General features: G+C 38.7%; 1 protein-coding gene across 1 annotated transcript; it reads left to right on the top strand.

Moving 5' to 3' along the window:
- Nucleotides 1-7,827: 7,827 nt before the first annotated feature.
- On the top strand, nt 7,828-8,313 carry LOC141619222 (uncharacterized). The gene is made up of 2 exons (XM_074436251.1): nt 7,828-7,905; nt 8,080-8,313. The coding sequence occupies exons 1-2, from the start codon at nt 7,828-7,830 to the stop codon at nt 8,311-8,313; spliced, it is 312 nt and encodes a 103-aa protein (XP_074292352.1).
- Nucleotides 8,314-23,262: the final 14,949 nt, after the last annotated feature.

The raw sequence follows: 23,262 nt of genomic DNA, 5'->3' as shown, positions 1-23,262 counted from the left end.
ATATGGATTTTTCAATTTAAAATCGTATTTAAATGGGTAAATAGGTTAATATGAGTTATATTTCGAATCTGGTCATGGAAATTTAGTATGTTGTCACATGCAATTTTACAATATTTTTTTAAAATATTTGGCTATAATGAAGTCTTTATGCATGATTTATGAATTTTTGATGAAAAATCACATAAATAGTGACTATAATTAGTAATAATGCTAAAACATACTTCATGACTAAAGGAAAAACGGTACATGTTTCATTTTATCATATATTTCAGATCTAAAAGTGAAAAGTTGATACAAATATTTTTTCTCATATTTTTATGGTCATAATTGTTAAAACCGATAAACCGCAACATTGTTTTTCTCGATAAATTTTCGAAATTTTTAACCTAAGTTTTGAACATTATGAGTGTCATGGTATTTCTCCAGAATGTTCATGAGTTTAAATTTCAAATTTTGAAATTAATTGAAATTTTTATGATTTAATTTGAAGTTTATAGCATATTTTTATGTTTTTGAGTCCATTTATGAACAATATTAAGAAATCAAGTTTAATTATTGTCAAATATTAGTGGAGACTAATTTTGAGTCCTAAGATGGTTAGGGTAATTAACTTGTACATAAATATGAATTATGTAATTATTGTGATTTTAAAAGGTTAAATCACGCAAATCCGTAAAAACCGATTAATATACGATATTGGCTCTTTAAAGGCGATTTAGCATAAAATCTAGCATGTTCATACATATTATAATGCTGCATTTTATTTATGATTGTCATATTTTAATTTTATGTCATTTTGAATTATGTAAATTTTTACTTAGTATGGCCTTAGTTTTAATTGGTATTACCCGAAATGTATGGGAATATCGATTCGGTTGTAATTATTGTGATCTCGTATCACCATTTTGTAATTTAATAGATTTATTTTTATTTTTATTACAAATGTATAATAGGAAATTATGTAATTCATTTTGTAATTTAATTAGTCCGGAGTTCCTTGAAGGCGGTCCATCAAACAAAGTATTGCCTTGAATTGCGTGCCAAGATCGAAGTTCAAGGGACCAAAGGAGTTGTTTTCCGAATTTGTAATAGTTTATTAGATTTACCATTTTAGGAAGGCCATACTAGGATTTTATTTTTAAGCTTTGCATTTTATTTATATGTTGCATGCATCGCTAAATCGCCATAACTAAACATGCATTTTAAATCGAGTTTATCGACCGTGTCAATTACAATTATCGTTGTTCACCGCTTTAGTTCACTTAAAACGTGATAGATAATAAATTGACATGACCTCTTGCTAAAATAAACAATTGAGACTTAGCCTTACCAAAAAGTAGAAACCATGAAAACCTATTTCATGAGGGAGTGCGCTCGGCCCTACCGGGCTACAAACCTTGTTACGTAGGGGAAGTGGGTGATAAATGTCTATCCACCGAATTCATGTTGATAAGGATGAATCGGCCCTACCGTGCCCAAGTTGATGTGGATTTGGATCCTGGACACATTTATTCGAAATTTGGATTGAGCTCAACGGAAGTATTCGTGACCGTAGTCGCATGTGTTCCGAGCTAAAGATAAATATTAATGTAATTTTATCAACCAAGAGTTCTAAAAGTAGAATCGATTAAAGAGTTAATTCACCGGGTTATATTGATAAGGGATGAATCGGCCCTACCGTGCCCAAGTTAATATGAATTTGGATCTTGGAATCATTTATCAAAGTTGGGTAGAGGTCACTATGTAACTGCTTTACTTGTTATTATATTTACAAGTATTATTATAACGATAAATGTTTTGTTTTCATATATTGTTCTATTACTTTACCTCAAATTATATACGATATCATTTCAATTTTAGTTCAAATCTCCATTAAAACATCGTAACGGAAGACAAAATTTGAATTTTCTTTTAAAAACCTTGTATTATCCATTGAACGGATCTCTTGTGAAGAGTATAGATAAAAGTTATTCGTGATCAAAAGGGTTTTTGATTCTTGACTAACATATCTACTTACAATGAATTGTTTCTCATATGCTTAATTGAGTTAAGTACTTTGAAACGTTACATCATTTTGGTAACTAGATTTGTTTGAAATCAAAATTGACCAAAATACCGCAACCACTTCAATGAAAGTTTTAAGACTAAACAAATGAATTGAAGAGTAGTCTTCATGAAATTCAATTTTGTTTCTCTAAGCAAAGACTCATTGAAATGAGTGGGAGCATTCTCTTAAACCGTTAAGAAAAGGACGAAGTTCAAAGAAGTAAAATTAGAATGGAATTGATACAAGGTACTGTTAAAAGTAAAGTTATTGAGAATAACGATACTAAACCTATCAATCCCGACCAATAAAGTTTCCATTGTCTTAATTGTTGGACGCTAGAAAGGAAACTACCCCAAATTATTGAAGAATCAACAAGTTAGTTGTGGGACATCTAATCAGACCTTCTTCTTTAAATGTTTATTTGATTGACATAAATTTTGCTAGTACTACTTCGTCAATATTAGAAACCGGTGGTGGTTTTCATCATTTTATTTGATACATAGGATGATTAGAATATGACGACTAGCAACAATGATGTTGAGAGATAGAGTCATTGTGTACTCAATCTATTTTTGGGTTTAGAGTTGCAGTTAATTATGACTATTAAGTGCATAAACTCTAAATAAGAATATAAACTTGCTAAGATACAAAAGAGGTTTCACTTTTGTGACCCTATACACCATGATTTGATGTATGGCTAGCCCATTATCAAGGTGATTATATTCTAAACCAAACTAGAATGATATACCATGAAGATGATGCAAGGCTCAAATTGGTAACCCACGATTAAACCTTAGATTCTGGAATGATGAACGCAAAGAGTCATCGAGTAATCTTGAAACCAATAGATCTTATGGTATATGCGTATCTTGTATTCAAAGCAAGATGTCTCGTGCCTTTTGGTTGAAACGGAGATCGAGGTTGTAAATCATTGATCCAAAATAGGTTGATCATTTTCTTTTACCAACGATTTAAGTTGACAATAATGTGTTCACTTAATAAGGTAAGTGGATAAATCTTTGAAAAAGTTCAAAGAATCACGATTTAGTCGTGATGGGATTATCAAAGTGAAGACTTTGATATAAGCCAAAGGAAATGTGATATTGTATCACAAATTAATCTCTCTTAGCACGCATTATAGGATAATGTGTGGCTGGATAGAGAAATCAAACGCTATTCGATATGGTTTGGACTTCAATCAAGTACTTTGAGTTACTTGATCCTTTTGGGGATTTTATCATTTTGTCTAAACTATTTTTCCACTAAATCTAAAACGAATCATATGAGATATGAAATGGTAGGGTACCATGTTTGTAAGTTTTCAAAAGACACAAACGCTCATTTTTCCTTACTATAATCACGAGTACAACGGGTTTGTGGCTCGTGAAGCTGTCTTTCTAGAATACAAGTTTATTTCTAGAAGACAGAGTGGGAGAAATTAATGAAGCGCCACAAAGAATGTTATGTCGAAAATTCAAGAGCCACAAAGAATGTTATGTCGCGAGAAACTGGTCTTTCTTGGCTACATGAGACGTTTTGTGTAAGATGTTGTTTCTTCAAAACCTAGGAGGTTAAAGTCATCACTTGTTGAAGATGATGAATTAGTGTTACTTTTAGAAAGTAAAGAGCTTGCAACTTACAAAGAAATTGTTTGATTCAAGTTGATTACTTCTGGAAAGTAATGAACATATGACTTACATGAGAGTGTTTAAGTCACAACTCAATACAAGGCTTAGAGCCATGAAAATCCGAAATAAAAGGCTTGATTAGTGACAAAGGGTTTTTATGAGATTTCAAAGCTTGATTGGTAGCAAAGGGTTTTGCACTAGTTGAAGAGAGATTTCAAAGATTGATTGGTAGCAAAGGGTTTTGCACTAGTTGAGAAGCTTAAGTCTAAGAATTATAATTCATTATGATGAGATATATAGAAAGTGAATCCAAAAAAACCATTTCTTCAAAGAAGAAATGTATTCGATACATGTTATGAGTTTTTGCAATCCTAAGATAAGGTGCAACTTAAGAGATGGTCTTGAGTAGGACATCAATGAGTTGGAATTACTGATTTGATCATGGTATAAAAATGTTCCCGATAAGTCGAGAATTTGTGTTTATACATGAAGTTTAGTAGGAGTTACGGAAATTTTAGTAGTCTTATATGTGGATGACATATTGATCATTGCGAATGATTTAAGACTTTGGAAAAATATAGTACATCTTTAATTTACGGATTTATGGAGATAAATCTACATGATATTAATGTCAAATAAGGAGTCTTATGTTGATAAGATTCATGACTAGTTCAATCGAATTGAACATATTTGATTGATTCCATTTGCTTCCGCTGCCGAATCAATTAAATAGGAAATGATGTACAACACTTCATATACTTTGAGTATGATGAATTGTTTCAAATCGAATTTAAGTAATAGTTAATAATTAAGCCATGAAGATTACCCTGAAGTGCTTGCAGAAGCATTAAGGATGTAAAGCAAAGTGTTTTTGATGCAATTTTGTGTAAGGGTGTTACACAAATGACAATTGACAATTGAGATTGCGCATGTTTCCGACAAAACCTAATCAAAACACATTAGGATGGTTAAGATACCATTGTGGCTATGTTATTTAAGAAATAGATTATCTAGAATCGTTCTAGGCAATAAAGAACAATGAGAAATATTTACAATGGAAATTGAGTACACTTGCAATCATGGGATGTGCAAGAGGGATGAGTCCCGCACACTGTGAAAATAGTGGGAGCTATTTTAAGGCAAGAAAGCCTATGTCTAGATTGGATCTAGACACGTACTCAGAAAGTTTTGTAATGCAAATGTATACATTACGAAAAGAAAACAAGTATGTAGCAAGGTTGAGCAGGGAGTTTCTAAAACCTACTTACAATGCCTACTCATAGGCTTAACATGATGAGTCATGTCATTTCAATTGGATTGACTGAACAACTACATACAAGATCAAATTACATTATAGAATATGAAATAATAATCAGGCATTGACTATTCATATGTGATAATCGCATTTGTCGTTCGAGTTTTACTTTAAAACTCTTTTATTATACTTTTTTACATCCAAACGGGTTGTATGACGATATTGAACCCCGTTAAAGTGAACCCGGATTAACATAGTATTGGCCCATAGTCACTTGTATGAGGTGACGTCTCGAAGTGACTAGAGTGTGATGCGATTGATGGCAAGTTCAGTGCCATACATTCATGTGAGACGACTAGTCGATCACATAGGCAGACTGTTAGGAACACTTTGTCGGGCAGTGACCGCTTATAGAGTTCTGGCAAATTTATATAGCCTGGTCGTGGCGAGAGCTACTATAGTATTCTAATGAGTCGATTCTTTTGACTAAAGATTGTTCGCCTATGGTGGCACAGTTTCAGATTAACTTTGATTTATGTTACTACGAACTTCATAAATGGGGTCAAATGGGCATATTTTGGGTTATGATGGCTGTGGCTAATCATAGGGAACAAGTGCGATAGGAATTGTCCATGTAGTACCCGCCCTTTTAGAGACCCTTTGACCAGCGTTGACTAACCTTGGGAGCGGTAATAGTTCTTAGAAGTGCGTGCCAAAGCTATCTTGGGTTACGAGTTATGGGTGGTACTCGATAGAGTAGAGGCTACTCGATCGAGTAGCATGGTTACTCGATCGAGTAGGGGGTCACTCGATCGAGTATGGGGGATACTCGATCGAGTACCGGGTTTTCAGCGAGGGTTTTTAATCGCGTTTTGTTAAATCCGCAAATCATTTCCGCCTCATTCCTTCAATCCTTTAGTCGCCTCTTTCCCTTACCTTCACCATAAAACCTCCATGGAAGCCTTTTGAAGGTTCTTGTGCCTTGGGAGAGCGTAACTTGAGTCGGTTAGCAACCTTTTGCCAAGTTTCTCCTTATAGGTATGTCGTCATCATCATCCGTATCCTTGTCTTTGCAGTTAGGGTTTGCTTGATAGTAATAGATGATTGTGTTGTGGTTATAGGCATTGCTTGATTGCTGGATATGTCGTATGTTGGCATAGATTGGTTGCAGTTGCTTAAAGGTAAGTTCGCCTACTCAGTTATGTACATAGTCTAGTGTGTCGATTGTTGTGTCGTTGTTGTTGTGTCGTGGTTGTGTTTGTGTGGCAGCGTATATACGGTTGTCGGTCGTGTTGTATTGAAGCGTTTGTTGATTGTGATTGTTTGTCTCTGGTTCTCGACATGCGTTCTCGGCTAAGTGGAGTCACTTGCGGAAGTGGCTTCACGCCCTAGTTTCGCCCTCCGGGAACCCGCCACGGGAGGGGATTTTCACATCAATGGGACAGGGTTATCGCTCGGTATGATGAGCGGGGCTTAGGTGGGAACGGATGTGGTCCCCCACTGGCAGGGCTGGTCCAGTGGACAGTCGGTGATGGAGATTGATTGGAGTGGGTGTGATTGTGTATGTGACTAATCGTGTTGTGTTGTATTGTTAGATGTCATTGATTTTACCATGTCTTATCTCAGTACTGACCTTGTGTGGTTGTATTGTTGTTTTGTGTGTCTGCCGTGATCCCTTATGTTGAGCAGTCTGTCTTAGCAGGTGTTGATGTCATTGATAGCTGGAGTCCGGGCAGGGATGAGTCTTCACGAGATTTGATAGTAATAGCGAGTAGCCTTTGATTTGTATCTTTTATTATGTCTGTTGGTTTTAAATCATTTGTGATATAACATAATAGTTCTTTTATCGACATTTGATTATTACTGTCCTCGGGCAACCGAGTTGGTAATGCCCTTATATGCTAAGGAAGGCCTGGTTAAGGCTCCTCTGGATATGACAGTTGAGCCAGAGTTGTACGAGGAGATTCGAGAGTTACAGAAAGAGGATGCTAGAGTTCAGAAATGGCGCAGTGCAATGGAACAGGCAGGTGCAGAACCTTACTCTAAATTCAGTATTCATTCAGATGGGAGCTTGAGGTTTGGACAAAGGTGGTGTGTGCCAGCTAATGAGGAACTGAAGAGGAAAATTCTTACTGAGGCACATGCTACTCCTTATTCTGTACATCCTGGAGGGGATAAGTTATACAAGGACCTCAAGAAGACGTTTTGGTGGCCTAATATGAAGAAGGAAGTTCGAGTTCGTGTCTCGATGTTTGACATGCCGAGAGTGAAGGGTGAACACAAGAGACCGCAGGGGAAGGTTCAGCCGCTAGATATGCCAGAGTGGAAGTGGGAGAGTATATCCATGGACTTCATCGTCGGGTTGCCTCGGACTCAGAGAGGTAACAACATGATTTGAGTGATCATCGACAGGTTGACCAAGTCAGCTCACTTTATTCCCATGAAAGATACTTGGAGTAAGGCTGAGTTGGCTAAGGCTTATGTTCAGTACGTGGTAAAGTTGCATGGTGTGCCTAAAGATATCGTTTCCGACGAGAGATTCCGGTTTCTATCCAAGTTCGGCAGGAATTACGATCATTGATGGGTACTCAATGAAGATGAGCACCGCTTTTCATCCTGCTGCATGCGACGGTCGAGAGAGGACTATTCAGACCCTCGAGGATATGTTGAGAGCTTGTGTTCTAGAGTTTGGCGGATCTTGGGAAGACAGACTGGGGTTGATCGAGTTTTCTTACAACAACAGTTATCACGCTACCATTGAGATGGCTCCATTTGAGGCACTTTATGGTAGGAAATGCAGGAGTCCTGTGTGTTGGGATGATCGATCTGACGCTGTCGTTTTGGGGCCACAGATGATTCAGGAGATGGTTGAACAGGTACAGATTATTAGGCAAAAGATGAGAGCTTCCCAGGACAAACAGAAGAGCTATGCTGACACTAGGAGGAGTGACATTTCTTTCGAGGTGGGAAAGAAGGTACTACTCAAAGTGTCGCCGATGAAGGGAGTTACGAGGTTCGGGAAGCGAGGAAAGCTGAGTCAGAAATTCATTGGACCTTATGAGATATTGGACAGAGTTGGAGAGGTGGCATACCGTTTAGCTTTGCCACCAGCGTTAGCCAGAGTTCACAATGTCTTTCATGTTTCTCAGTTGCGGAGGTACTTGAGCGATCCATCACATGTGTTGAGTCCTGAGGTGATCGAGGTGGATGAGCAGTTGTCCTATCTGGAGACACCTAAGGAGATTTTGGACAGGAAAGTGAGGAAGACCAGGAATGGAGAGACAGCTTTGGTGAAAGTCTTGTGGACTAACCACAATGTTGAGGAAGCTACATGGGAGACTGAGCTTTCCATGAAGGAAAGCTATCCACACCTGTTTACATGAGGTAAGTTCCGGGACGTAACTTTCTTTTTAGGAGGGTAGAATGTAACATTTTGTTTTATTGACCTAAATCCATGAGTTATCTACATTAGAAAATCTGTTTTGGTACCCACATCGATGCTTGGAGGTTGATAGATGAGCGAACTTCGGGACGAAATTCATTTTAAGGGGGGAAGACTGTAATACTCCGTATTTTATATGACTAATTAAGACGGGTTATATCGAGTTATTACGCTAAGCTATCTAATCGTGTTGATATCGTAAGATCGAGTTATTCGTAGACTTGTTGAGACGGGTTTAAGTGAACGAAGTCACGTTAGATAGCCCATTTACCCAATCACGTTACCCATGACCCATCTACCGTCTAACCTACCTTAACCTAATTTTTACCCTAGCTCTACAAAACACTCCTCTCTCACCCGCCTCCCTCACTTCGACGGCACACATTTTCAGAATCACACAAATCGAGAGGGAGAGATTGAACGTGGGTAGTGACGGCGCAGCAGGGAAGAGCATAGGGTGGTTGTCGACGCTTTGAGGCGGCCTTAGTGGTGGTTTACGTGGCAGATTAGGTAAGCAGTCACCCTTTCTTTTCCATTTTGCCATTTGTCGGGTTGTAGTTGTTGTCACCGCGTGTCACAGGGAGGTGACAATGGTGGTTGGTGTCGGGGAAATTGTATTGGGTGGTTTGAGTCGCCCCTATTGGTGGCGGTTAGGGAGGTTTTAGGCGGTGGGAATGGCGGTAAGAGGCGTTATCGACAGGGACAATCAAACGGGTTTAAACAGGGGTTTTCAGGCGGGTTTAGACGATTAGAATTGGGGTAGCGCCACCGTGGACTCGGGGGAGGTCAAAACGGCGGCGCTACAGTGTCTGTATGCGTTGATTGACGGCGAGCAGGGTGGTGGTGGCTGTAGGGTTGCAAGGGGAGGCTGTTGGTGGCGGCAACCCCTGATAGGCGGTGTGTCAGGGCTGTTGGTAGCCCTGGTTCGACTCGCCGGCGGCAGTCGACCAGGTTGGGGTCGGTTGTCGGCGGTTGGGCCGAACTGGGGAACGGGCCTGGTGGTTGTCATGGTGGTTCAGGCGGCGCGTGAGGGGTTTGGGCGAGTGTGAAGTCACGGGTTGTGGGAGTCGGGTTGTTAGGGTTCTTCAATGTTTGATTCGGTTTTCCTTAATCGTATAATTCGTTTAATCTTTTATTTATCGTATTAGTTATTTAATTTAATTCCCGAGTCATTTAAATAATTAGAGACGGGTTTTGAGTCGGGTTGGTTAAAATGGAAACTGTTATATCGAGGAAGTTTCCATTTAAGGAAATTTTCCATTTTAGGAAGTTTCTATTTTTAGTAACCTTCTATTTTGGGAACAGGAATAGTTAAGTAATCATTTATCATTTATTTATCTTTCAGAGGGCGAATTTGTTGTGGAATATTATTGAGCATCTGTCCATTTGACTGCAGTACTGAGGTAGGGGAATACACTGATTGAGTTCTTACGATTATAAAAGAGTTGGCATGTTCGGTGATTATATGACATATCTGTTTATCTTATTTATCTCGTTGAGCATTTCTTGTTTCATACGTTTTATACATTTCTTATGCATTGGAGTTGGAGTTGGAGGAGATGAGATTATCGTGATTAAGGCCCAAAGCGGGTTCTCGCAGACTTGCCCTGGTGTCCTCGCCTACGAATTTGGTATATCGATGACCAGGTCGATTTGTATAGTCTGCCGGGGATCGGTATGGCTGGGCGTTCCGGGGATGTGTGTGATGGAGTTGAGATTGGAGGATCATATCATTGCATTCTTTATTATATCGTATTACCTACTCAACCTCGCGGTTGACCCTGTGTATTCGTGTACACCGTGATTGATCCATTTCTTGGGGAGCAGATTGACAAAGTTGTTGAGACATATGGAGCTGGCGGGGAGAGAGCATGGATCACCACGACTTAGAGCTAGCCCACTTTTATTTCATTTAGTCGGACTTTATTTTCGAGTTTTGAGACATGTTCCATTTGAGTTGTAAACATTTATAACTTTCAATTTAAAGTACTGTTTATTTTTCCTTTGTTATCTACTGCCTCGGGTTTCCGAGATGGTAACACCCTTCTTTATCTGAGGAGTCCTAGTCCAGGCCCTTAAATAAATGGGGGTGTTACAGAAGGCCTGGTTAAGGCTCCTCTGGATATGGGGGTGTTACAAAGTGGTATCAGAGCGACGATTTTGGAACCTGTAACCAATGAAAATAATGAACGTAGTGAGTCTAATAAAATGAACCTAGTGTATGTATAATGGGAGCCCCGCTGATGCTAGATTTTGGGTGAGTAGGCGCCCTAATTTAAAAATCTTGGCCCCATGGTACTTAAGCCAGTCACAGGGTACAGTCACAGGGTATGGGAATGTGGAGTCTGTGTGTATATATGTGATGTGTATGTTAGTTATGTCGGAGCTAATTGTGGTCGAGTCTTTGTTAACGTAGAGATGGGCATAGTGGTTGCGATTGGATGGTGTATAGTGAGGAATTGGCATGATTAGTGAGCTTATACGATGATTATGAGAAACGTGACAAGAGTTTATTTGATAGAAATGCGTGAAAATGTGAAAGTGTATGCCGTAATATGAAGGTGATCATGTTAGTGTTTGCTTCAGGTTGTTAATAACGGTAATTATGTGCGAGTTTATAAGCCCTACCGTCATTACAATGATGACAGTCATAGAATTGTTGAGTTATAATATGAGACAGCATATAGTAATGCATATGCCTTGTTAAGTGGTTGCAACTTTCCGCTGCGTGACGATCGATTTATGTAGAATGATTTGCTTATGATTGAATTTGGAACATGAAAGGCCCTAATTTACCATGTAGAGTATGCATTTATATGACATAAGAAAGAATGAATTAACGTTAATTATATGTTTCATGTTGATGTGATCACGAGTTTGGTAGTAATGTGGTAAGACAAGTTTAAGTGTGGTATGATGACGTGATTATGCTTTTGAATGACTCGGTAGCAGGTAAACCGAGTTGCGTAATTGTTATAGCGTATTAGGACATAAAACGTATTTGTTGAGACGATATGGTATGCTTGAGTAATAATGGTAATGCGTGATCGAGCATGATAACCAGTGACGAATCCGAACTTAGTTTGGAATCGACACGCGATATTGTTTTTGCAGGAATCTTCAATCTACTTCGTATTTCTGACCGTGTACCTAACTTTACTTGGCAGAGTGCGAGTGCTTACTAGACCGAGTAGACCTCACTCGATCTAGTTAGGAAGCTATGACGTCGGGATGTGGAAATTTTCTGCAGATACTCGACGAAATAACGCCTAATCGATCGAGTAGAGGGCACTCGATCGAGTACCCTAGACACTCGATCGAGTAGGTTACTGTACAGTGATTCTTATGGGTTTCTTAAAACCCTTATTTCTTCATACTCTCCTCATTCCTTCTTCTTTATTTTGACCCATAACCTCTTATAACCCTCAAAAGGTTTCATAATCTTGTAGTCTGGTGATTAATTTGGGGTGTTTCTTCTTATTTGTTTACATTCTTTTACCTTTCTACTTAATCAAGGTATGATTTCTTCCCTATTTACATGTTTTTATGCTTTTAAAGTTGTTGGGATGAGGGTATATCTGAAATTTTTGATTCATATGGGCAAATTGTTGCTTTTAATTGTTGTAATATGATTCACATGCTTCCCTCTCATGAATGTTGGTGATTAATTGCTGTAAAATAGGCTAGAAATTGCCGATTTGGGGGCCGAAATTTTCTAGGGTTACAAAAAACAAAATTTTGTTTAATTGTTTTCTACATGTTTGATGATGAAATTGAGTACTACATGTTGTATATACCTTGTTGAAAGTTGGATTTTGGTGATTTTCGTCTTAAAACTTGCCTTAAAACTCCGTCTTAAAAGTGCCCCAAATTGAAATTCGTCTTCTATATTTGAAAGTGTGGTGTTGCATATGATTGTTTAAGTAAGGGTAAACTTCAACATGGTAATGGTGATGTTAATTGAAGGTGAATATGTCCAAGTATTATAGATGTAGAGACCGTCTGACAAGTCTAACTGAGTTATTTTGCTTCTAATATTGAAGGTTGATGATGATATGTTCTAAATTACTTTTCTATGAGCATGTACAAATATCTCGCATGTTATTAAAGCATATGTATAGAATAGCATTTGAATCATGCTAGGATGTTAAAATGGGTTGAGTAAACCATGTATATCATGCTAAACCTTTCACAACTATTGGATATGAGTTGCTATAAACTGAATTATATAAATATATCAAATTGGGAACTTGTTGGTGACGTGTGTACCTAGCTTGGCATTCAAAGTTCAATTGTATGAATTATGTGCTTTACATGTCTATACAAGTTTGGTTTAAGTTATATGCTGAAACAGATGCCGAGACTGAACATAGGGACCCGACAAAGCAAAAGGGGAGGGCTTCACAGCCTGAGACTGGGGAAGGGAGTGGACCCGTGGTACCCGCGGTATCGGAGTACCCTTCTGTAGTGTTTGTAGATTTTAAATAGAGAGAGCGTTTTGTGGTTTTGCAAAAACGCAAAATGAGGCCAACGAGGTGTGTAGATACCACACTTTTGGATGATTTGGGAATAGAGATGGATGTCCGTCACATATTTGAGACCTTGGGCTTTACGGGGTTGCACCGGCTGAGGAAACATTCCTACCCTTTTCTTACTTTGGAGTTTATGAGCTCCTTTAGTTATGACCCAGCTGCCCAAACCGTTGAGTTTCAGTTGATGAACACAAGTTTCTTGCTTACTATGGACCTTTTCGCTTCTCACCTTGGGTTGGCCAAGCCTCCCAAGGATCCTATCACAGATATTCCTGCTGAGTGCGGTGTCTGCCGCCTAGTGCCTTGTCTTACCGGAAAGCCAGCTCCCACCTCAAGCAACATGCAGATTAATGATGTTGAGCATGTTACATTGAGGATCTTTCTTCGTTCTCTTTCGAACCTTCTTTATGATAGACTGGGTATCAGTAAACTGAACAATCATGAGATGTTGCTTCTGATGTCTTACCTCAACCCGGAGCGGACCAAGAGGGTTGTCTTTAATGCTCCTTCCATCGTCTGTGCTAGCCTTGCTTTGATGGCTCGGCCACTTCCCGGTACTTGAGTTGCGGCGCTATCGCCACTCGGTTAGTTGAAAAGCTAACCACCTTTGAGGCTTCTTCCGAGTATGTTCCTCTGGCTACACCGGTGCCTATTATGGACCGTGACTACTCCCTCGACCTGAAATGGTTGAGAACATTAGCTGATGGCAGCCTTGCTTGGAGGGTGTGGGGGCATGAGCTGGATGAAGATTCCGGCTCCTGAGCATCTCCCACCGACAGAGCCGTTAGACCCGATGGTCATAGCTGTGGACTCCGATGAGGAGGAGGAGGGTGATGACGTTCCTCGACAGTTGAGGACGTACCGCATTGATGACACGATTATCCAGGTCATGCCCGAGCCGAAGAAGGGGGGAGAACGCAGCGGTAGTGGAGGAGAGGACCCCGTCGAGTGAGAGAGAGGACCGCTGAGACCAGACCACGGCCGGTAGCACCACCACAGCAGCACCCTTTTCCGTGCTACCCCTACCTTGACACCCCGGAGACGCGATCGAGTTCCTTTGCAGAGAGAGTGTCATCTACTTTGACACTCAGGAATATGCATGAGATGGCGTACACTCAGGGGATTGGGACCGAGGGACCGCATCCGGTGTGGTAGAGTGGAGTCGGAGACTATAGTGGGGTTTTCCACTCTTACGGGGTGGATCAGTCAGCTTAGGGGATGCCTCAGTCCTTTGCTTTTGGTGGCTTGACCCCATGGTACGTAGGTCCTGGAGCTGGAGCAGGGGTTGATGCGGGAATCGGGTCATCGAGAGCGGGCACCTCGGGAGGTGATGGTGGTGGTGATGAGGTGATGGAGGAGGAGCAGCAGCAGTAGCAGGAGTGATACTCCTATTCTTTACCTTCTGTTATGGTAGTCGTTGTTAGTTATGGTAGTTGTTGGTTGTTAGAACTTTTATTTCTCGGATTTGTAAGGTTGGCCATAAGGCCGGATTTGCTAGTTTGACTCTGTTGCAGGATTTTGTGAGTCGGGAAATCATTCCGACTCAAGTTATGTGATGATTATGTATATATATATGCGGGTATGACAGGTGTTCAAGATATTTGACATGTAGGTACTCGACAGAGTACCCCATACTCGGTCGAGTAGCAGCAGGTGTGAAGGAAATGAAGCATTCTGATCTCAGGGCTACTCGATCGAGTAGCCAAGACACTCGATCGAGTAGCGGGCACTCGATCGAGTACCCCTACATACTCGATCGAGTAGCACTGTTACAGGAACTTTTCGAAAATTAAAATTGGTTAATTGTTATATAATTGCATGTTTGATGTTTAACATGGTTATTAAGGAGTAGTAACATGTTTGGACCGTTCATTTAAATGGTTGGAGGTCGTGCTTGGTTTTAAAGGCGTATTTGCAACGAATAGTGAAGTTGTAATTATTCTTATTGCATTCATTTTACATCCGTTTTGTCTACAAGTTATATTTCACCGAATTCTATATATACAAATTCAAAGGATATGCTTAACATGCTTTCTCGACGGCGGCTAGTATTCGGGTGATTTGTGCATGTTTTCTAATTTAATGAGTATATGATTCGTGAGTAATGTGTTGGAGCTTGTGTCCTCCACAAATTAGTGTGATAACATTTGTAAATCTCTTACAGGTTCACAAGGGTATACTTCGTATATTTAATCAGTTGATTAACGTTTACCTAATAACGGTTGGCTTGCTAGAAAGTTTGACGTTATTATCATACGGATAAGCGTGTGCGGTGATCAACTGGTCCCTAAAGGTCAAACCTATAGGATGTGTTTGAGAAATGTGGTTATAGAAATATAATCACATTGATGCCCAAAATGACTAAAAAGTTAGTCAATGTGTTGATGAGATAATTATTTAATAAAATTAAATAATATTAAGTTGAGACGAATTAACTGTCAATTCGTAAATTAAATATAATAAGTTATATTTAGTTAAATATATTTAATGTTAGCTTGGACGAATTAATCTGTTAATTCGTAATTAAATATAATCAGTTATGTTTAATATCAACAAGATGAATGTGTCATAGTGGTAATAGTGAGGGTACACAAACCAAGAGGTCATGGGTTCGATCCTCACTAGATGACAATTCAACATATTTTATATATTTTTGGAAAGACCAAAAATAAGGAGAATAATCTCCTTATTTCGGTCAGTTAGGACGAAAATTAGGGGAGATTTTTTTTTTCCTAATTGACTCTAAATTTCGGCTACTATAAGAAAGAAAGGGTGAGAATTCTTCTACCCTAATTCTTTTCTTTGACCTTGCCTCCTCTCTCATTAGAAAACCACAAAAACAACTAAATTTTACAGAAAATTTCAGATTGATTTCTAGCATAATCAAAGGGCATATCTCATATCGTCTTGGATGCAACTAATAGGCGAATATCAATTTTGATATTGTTCTTAGGCCAATTTTGCTAGGACCGAAGGTTAATTCTAAATCCTTTATACTTTGTTTATGTATTTTGTTTATGACCATTGATCATCATTGTTAAACTCGTTATAATCCTTCTAGTTTAAGGGAAGTATACAGATTATTTCCCACAAGTGGTATCAGAGCCAAGGCCACGAATTTTAATTTTGATGATTTTCATAAAATTGTTTGTAAACAATAATTAGGGTTTACGAGAAAAAAATGTAATCAGCTGGATTGTTTTTTTGAGCCGTGGAATTTTTTTTTTCCGTTTCCGTTACTGTTCACGGATGAACAGTAATTTAAAAAAAAAAATCTGTTTTTTTTGTCCATTCGGTTTTTGCTGAAAAACCGAGAAAAGATTACGAGCTGTTTTTGTTTCTTTTCAGTTTTACCGAGAAAGATAAAAAAAAAAAAAAAAAAATTCCTGTTTTGTTACTGTTCACGACAGGGCTGTATAAAAAAAAATTATTCTGTTTTTTTTTTTTGGGTTTTGCCGAGACAATAAAAAAAATAGTATTGTTTTTGTTTTGGCAAATTAATTATTGTGAAGCGGTTCATAATTAGAAGACACCTAATTATTTTAAAGCAGTTTAAAATTTTGACGGATTGAATTCATATTACAAGTTTAATGTGAATTAAGATTAAATTTATAGTGATTATTGAGGAATTGTCACTTAATTTGATCAATTAAATAGGTGGTTTGGATAAATTAATCAACATAATTAAGGAATTGTGTCATGTATGTTTAATTTATTTTTAGTTGATGCATTTTAATTTTGTTGAATGAATCGATTGAATGAATTTATTTACGTATTTATTTTTGCAATCGATTGTAAATTATAATACTTAGTGTGACCTTAGTCAAATTATGTTTTCGTAATGAAGGAAACATGATTTTTTATGTAATTATGAGATCTCGAATCTCCTTTATTTTTAGTTTTGGGTTTTGAAATTAGTTTGTAATAAATAGGTTTATTATGTAATTTTAATTATTGTAATTTCAAAGAAGACTAAAGATGGAGATTAGAGCTCACTCCCGCTACATGGATTAAGATGGAACATCAAGACAAGCTTCTCGGGTCCAAGGATGGATTCAAAACTTGTATTTATTGTTCATTTTGATAGGATAGGCCACACTAGGACTTTTACTGTTTTTACGTTTTCATTCTTATTGCTTTTCATTCACATGTTAGTTTATGCATCATATTCCGCCTAAAACCAAACCACCTACTACTAAAATACATGAAAATTGACTCATATAGGTTGTATGTTAGTTTTCATGGACATACAGATGTCACAGTCTTTTTAAGCCATCACCTTAGTTTATTCATTCTCGCATACTAGAGATTAGTTCACTTAAAATGAATTAAAATAAAGTTGATGGGATCTTCCTCTAAAACGGAAATTGAGATTAGTCTTTATAAGGGCAAACAACTATGAATCCCTTCTTCGTCGGTAGGCATAATATGACCCCTTCTACGTTGGGTAAGTAGTTGTGTTGACTTAGTTTACCTCAACATCATAGTCCGAAGAGTTTCTCGTGATTATGATGGACTAAAGATAGAATTTACAGAAATTTATCGACCAAGAATTCTAACGGTAGAATTAGCTAAAAGGTTAGCTTATCAATTTACAAAGATTTGAGTCTTGGGATCATTTATATAATTCTTGAGGGAGGTCAATTGTATAAATGTTTTGAGTCTTCGCGTTATGACAGTAGTTCATTAGACTTAAAATCAAAACGATGCACATGCTTATTATTTTTATTCTTCTTTCGCAGTGTAGAACACGATTATTTTTGATAATACTGTTATAACAAATGGCTGGAAATAACGCAATCCCAATGCCTAGTGCCACACTTGATCGCGCGTCCTGGCTGAAAATATTCATGGACCAGATGAATCAGTTCACACGTCTGAAAAATGACGGGTCCAACTTTGCGGACTGGGAGGCGGCACTACGGAATGCTGCCATTGCTGACGGTAAGCTCAAGTACTTAACTGAGCCAATACCGGTCAACCCAGGCCCCAATGCAGGAGTCAACGAGTCACTCGCTTATAGTGATTTCGTTATGGAAGCGGGTGCGATAAAGAACGTACTCATCTTTGCAATGGAAACCAATTTGCAGAGACGCTTCATTGCCCAAAGTGCAAACAAGATTTTCACTACGCTCACTAACGAGTTCTCAAAAGCACCGAGAATCGTTACATATGAGCATACCTGTCGCTTCTTTGATGCGAAACTCCAGAAGGGCCAACCGGTTAGCCCACACATTCTTCACATGATTGAGAATGTCGAGAAGCTGGAGGCACTGAATTGTAAAATCAGTGAGAGCATTGTCATTGACCGAATGCTTCATTCTCTTCACGATGGCTTTGCCCTTTTCAGGGCGAACTATTACATGAATGACTTGAAAAAGAGTCCTCATGAGCTACACTCCCTTCTCGTACAGACCGAGAAGGATATGAAATTGAGTGGGAGCATGAAGCAGGATGTTCTCATGATTTCAAACAAGTTCAAAGGTAAGGGCAAGGCTCATGGCGACCTAGCTGTAGGTAAGCCAAAGTCTAAGAAGCCAGGAAACGGTAAGAGTGCGCCTGGTGAGACTAGTGGCTCACAGGGCAAGGCAAAGAGCAAGGGCGGTGACATAGAGTGCCACCATTGTCACAAGACTGGACATTGGAGGAGGAACTGTCCCGTCTACCGTGAGGACATCAAAGCAGGCCGTGTCGTTCCTGTTGGTATGTCATCTTATATTCATATGATTGAGATTAACCATGCAAGTTTCGAAACTTGGGTACTTGATACTGGTTGTGGTTCTCATATGTGTAATCATTTGCAGGGCCTAAAGAACATCATACCTCTCGAAAAAGGTGATGTGGACCTACGTGTCGGGAATGGAGCACGAGTTGCTGTTGTCTCGAAGGGAACATATGTAATCCAACTCCCTAGTGGTTTTGAGTTATTTTTAAATAACTGTTACTATGTACCCAGTTTGTCTAAGAACATTATTTATGTTTCCGTACTTGCTAAAGACGGTTTTGCATTTTCAATAAAAGATAATAGTTGTATTTTCTCTTTCAATGAAATGATTTATGGCAAAGCAGTTTCCATGAATGGAATTTATATCTTAGACCAAACCACAGAAGTATTACACGTGAATAATAAGAAAATAAAGGTTAGTGACAAAGATCAAACCTATCTATGGCATTGTCGAATGGGACACATAAATGAGAAACGCGTGAAGAAACTCGTCGATAATGGGACCATCCCGCATTCGATTTTTCTACATATGGCACGTGTGAATCATGTATTATTGGCAATATGACTCGAATTTCCTTCAAAGGTGTTGGAATGCACGCTAGTGACCTATTAGGACTCATACATACGGACGTATGTGGACCTATGTCAATTACCGCTAGAGATGGCTATAGATATTTTATCACTTTCACGGACGATTTGAGTAGATACGGATATGTCTACTTAATGAAGCATAAAAGTGAGACCTTTGAGAAATTCAAGGAATATCAGAATAGGGTACCGAACCAACTGGGTAGAAAGATTAAAGCACTCCGTTCAGATCAGGGTGGTGAATATCTTTCAAATGAGTTTGATCAACACCTGAAAGACTGTGGAATCGTTTTGCAGTTAACTCCACCTGGAACATCTCAATTGAATGGTGTGTCCGAACAGAGAAATCAAACCATACTTGATATGGTTCGATCCATGATGAGTCACACGGTAGTGCCTGATTCATTATGGGGTTATGCTCTTTTGTCAGCCGCTCTTATACTTAACCGAAGTCCGTCTAAAGCTGTCGACAAGACTCCATATGAAATGTGGAAGGGAACGGTCCCTAACTTGTCCTTTATTCGGGTTTGGGGCTGCGAGGCTTATGTCAAGTGGAGACACGAGGATAAGCTCGGCCCGCGATCGGTCAAGACATACTTTATAGGTTATCCAAAAGGAACATTTGGTCATTACTTCTATTCGCCTACCGAACATCGAGTTTTTGTTGCGGTTAGTGCGACGTTCTTAGAGAAATAATTTCTCGAGAACAAGACCATTAATAGAACCTTCGAGCTGTCGGAGATTCCAGAACCAACGACCAAGGAACACATGGAGGAAGCTGTGCCTCCAACTGATGATACGGTTAATATTCCTGAGGAACCTAGGAGGTCGGTTAGAGACTCTCATCCTCCGGACAGATACATTGGTATGGTCGAGGAGAATGATGTTTAACTTCTAGAAAGTAATGAAACCGCAACCTATAAAGGTGCTATGGCCTGTTCCGACTCAAAGCTATGGCTCGAAGCCATGCAATCCGAGATGGACTCCATGTATGAGAATAACGTATGGGATCTAGTTGATTTACCTAATAAGGTAAAACCTCAAAAGTGCAAATGGCTTTACAAAATAAAGCGTTCTGTAGACGCGCAACCAGATATCTATAAGGCACGACTTGTGGCAAAAGGTTTCACTCAAGTGCACGGATTGCATTATGATGAGATTTTTGCACCTGTAGTCATGCTACGTTCCATTCGGATAATCTTAGCGATTACCGCATTTCATGATTATGAGATTTGGCAAATGGATGTGAAAACCGCCTTTTTAAACGGTTATTTAGAGGAAGAGTTATACATGGTGCAACCCGAAGGTTTCATAGATCCTAAACATCCTAAGAAAGTATGCAAGCTTAAGCGTTCCATTTATGGACTTAAGCAAGCTTCTCGGAGTTGGAATCATCGTTTCGACCAAGTGATAAAAGAGTATGGTTTCACTCGATCAGTCGAAGAACCATGCTTATATATCAACTCGAGTGGGAGCAAGATTGTATTCTTGATATTATATGTCGATGACATACTCTTGATTGGGAATGACATTCCTCTCCTATCTTCGGTTAAAGAATGGTTGAAGAATCATTTCCAGATGAAAGATCTGGGCGAGGCACAGCGTATTTTGGGAATCCGTATCTACCGAAATAGATCACGACGGACGTTATCACTTAGTCAGGAGTCTTATTTGGATAAGGTTCTTGAGAGGTTCAGCATGACCAACTCCAAGAAGGGGAACCTTCCAATGACGTCTCGGATGCAGTTGAGTAAGTCTCAGTCACCCACGACGCCTGAAAGGGTTGAACGCATGAGTCGTATTCCTTATGCATCTGTAATAGGATCGATCATGTATACCATGATATGCACACGTCCAGACGTGGCATATGCATAGAGTATGACGAGTCGGTACCAAAAGAATCCAGGTACCTACGGAGGACTATGGATTGGGTATTTACTTATGGAGGAGATACTAAGCTATGCGCAACCGGTTACGCAGATGCTAGCTTCCAAATAGATCTCAGTCCGGGTTCGTCTTCACTCTTAGTGTGTTGCAGCAGATTCTACTACTAAATCGTTGAATTATGATAAGCATGTAGGGCACGTTATTTCCATGGGAATTAAACGTGTTCCTGAGTTATGGTACTTGATTATGAATTTGATACATTATCGTTTTCATATACTATTTATAACTTCATCGTTTAATATATAATATTTTGTTTTTCATGTGGATTGTACTGACAACATTGAATGCCACAAAGTGAACTGAATTACATTATACTTGTTTTGGTCCGTAATCGCCAATGTGAGCTGATAACTCCGACTTTTATATTGTGCAGTCGATTGATGGTGGGTTCAACGAGCCATAAGTCAAACGGTTGACTGATCGATCACAGATACGAGATTATGACGATACCTCGTAGGACAACTTTTTGTGACAACGTAATGGAGTCCTAAATGTTTAATAAACATTCGGTGCCAGGTCGTGGATAGGACATCCATTGTGTTCCTAGAGTCGATTCTTTTGACTATCGACTGTCTCTTGAGATTAAGGCAGTTTTTGGGTGACTTTGGTTTCTTTCTCACGGTCTCCCGTAACTGGAGGCTAAGTAGATTTTTTCTGGGTCATTTCATACTGTGCTTACATCTGCAGGATTCGAGTTGAGGAAAATATCCAACCCTTATCAGGTATAGTTATTTCTCAGGGCCACTCGAGGAGTTGTAACTGAAATGCATGGCCATGCTCGAATGTTGATTCGTTTATCAGTTAAGTTACTCTCTAGTCGGGGAAACCACTCTTGATATTGATCGCTTGTAAAATACGACCTTTGTGAATTCGGATTTGCAAATTGTTTTACATTGAGTGGGAGAAGTTTTATAGGATATGAGAATCGGTTATCGCACATACACTTGTGAGGACAAGTGGGAGTTTGTTGGAGCTTGTGTCCTCCACAAATTAGTGTGATAACATTTGTAAATCTCTTACAGGCTCACAAGGGTATACTTCGTATATTTAATCAGTTGATTAACGTTTACCTAATAACGGTTGGCTTGCTAGAAAGTTTGACGTTATTATCATACAGATGGCGGTGATCAACTGGTCCCTAAAGGTCACACCTATAGGATGTGTTTGAGAAATGTGGTTATAGAAATATAATCACATTGATGCCCAAAATGACTAAAAAGTTAGTCAATGTGTTGATGAGATAATTATTTAATAAAATTAAATAATATTAAGTTGAGACGAATTAACTGTCAATTCGTAAATTAAATATAATAAGTTATATTTAGTTAAATATATTTAATGTTAGCTTGGACGAATTAATCTGTTAATTCATAATTAAATATAATCAGTTATGTTTAATATCAACAAGATGAATGTGTCATAGTGGTAATAGTGAGGGTACACAAACCAAGAGGTCATGGGTTCGATCCTCACTAGATGACAATTCAACATATTTTATATATTTTTGGAAAGACCAAAAATAAGGAGAATAATCTCCTTATTTCGGCCAGTTAGGCCGAAAATTAGGGGATATTTATTCTTTCCTAATTGACTCCTAATTTCGGCTACTATAAGAAAGAAAGGGTGAGAATTCTTCTACCTTAATTCTTTTCTTTGACCTTGCCTCCTCTCTCATTAGAAAACCACAAAAACAACTAAATTTTACAGAAAATTTTAGATCGATTTCTAGCATAATCAAAGGGCATATCTCATATCGTCTTGGGTGCAACTAATAGGCGAATATCAATTTTGATATTGTTCTTAGGCCAATTTTGCTAGGACCGAAGGTTAATTCTAAATCCTTTATACTTTGTTTATGTATTTTGTTTATGACCATTGATCATCATTGTTAAACTCGTTATAATCCTTCTAGTTTAAGGGAAGTATACAGATTATTTCCCACATAATGTACATAATAAATAAAGTAAGGTTTTGATTTATGTTACGATGAAAGTAATTGGTCATATGTGTGGTAATTTGGTGGTGAACTTCGGGGAAGAAGTTCCTTTTTAGAGGGGAAGAGTAATGTCGCAAAATAAAAAGGCTGATTTTGAGATTA

The sequence above is a fragment of the Silene latifolia genome, chromosome X (assembly GCF_048544455.1).
Source record: "Silene latifolia isolate original U9 population chromosome X, ASM4854445v1, whole genome shotgun sequence".
NCBI classification, from domain to species: domain Eukaryota; kingdom Viridiplantae; phylum Streptophyta; class Magnoliopsida; order Caryophyllales; family Caryophyllaceae; genus Silene; species Silene latifolia.
Note: the sequence above shows the minus strand (reverse complement) of the source record. Positions and strands in the feature narration are given on the sequence as shown.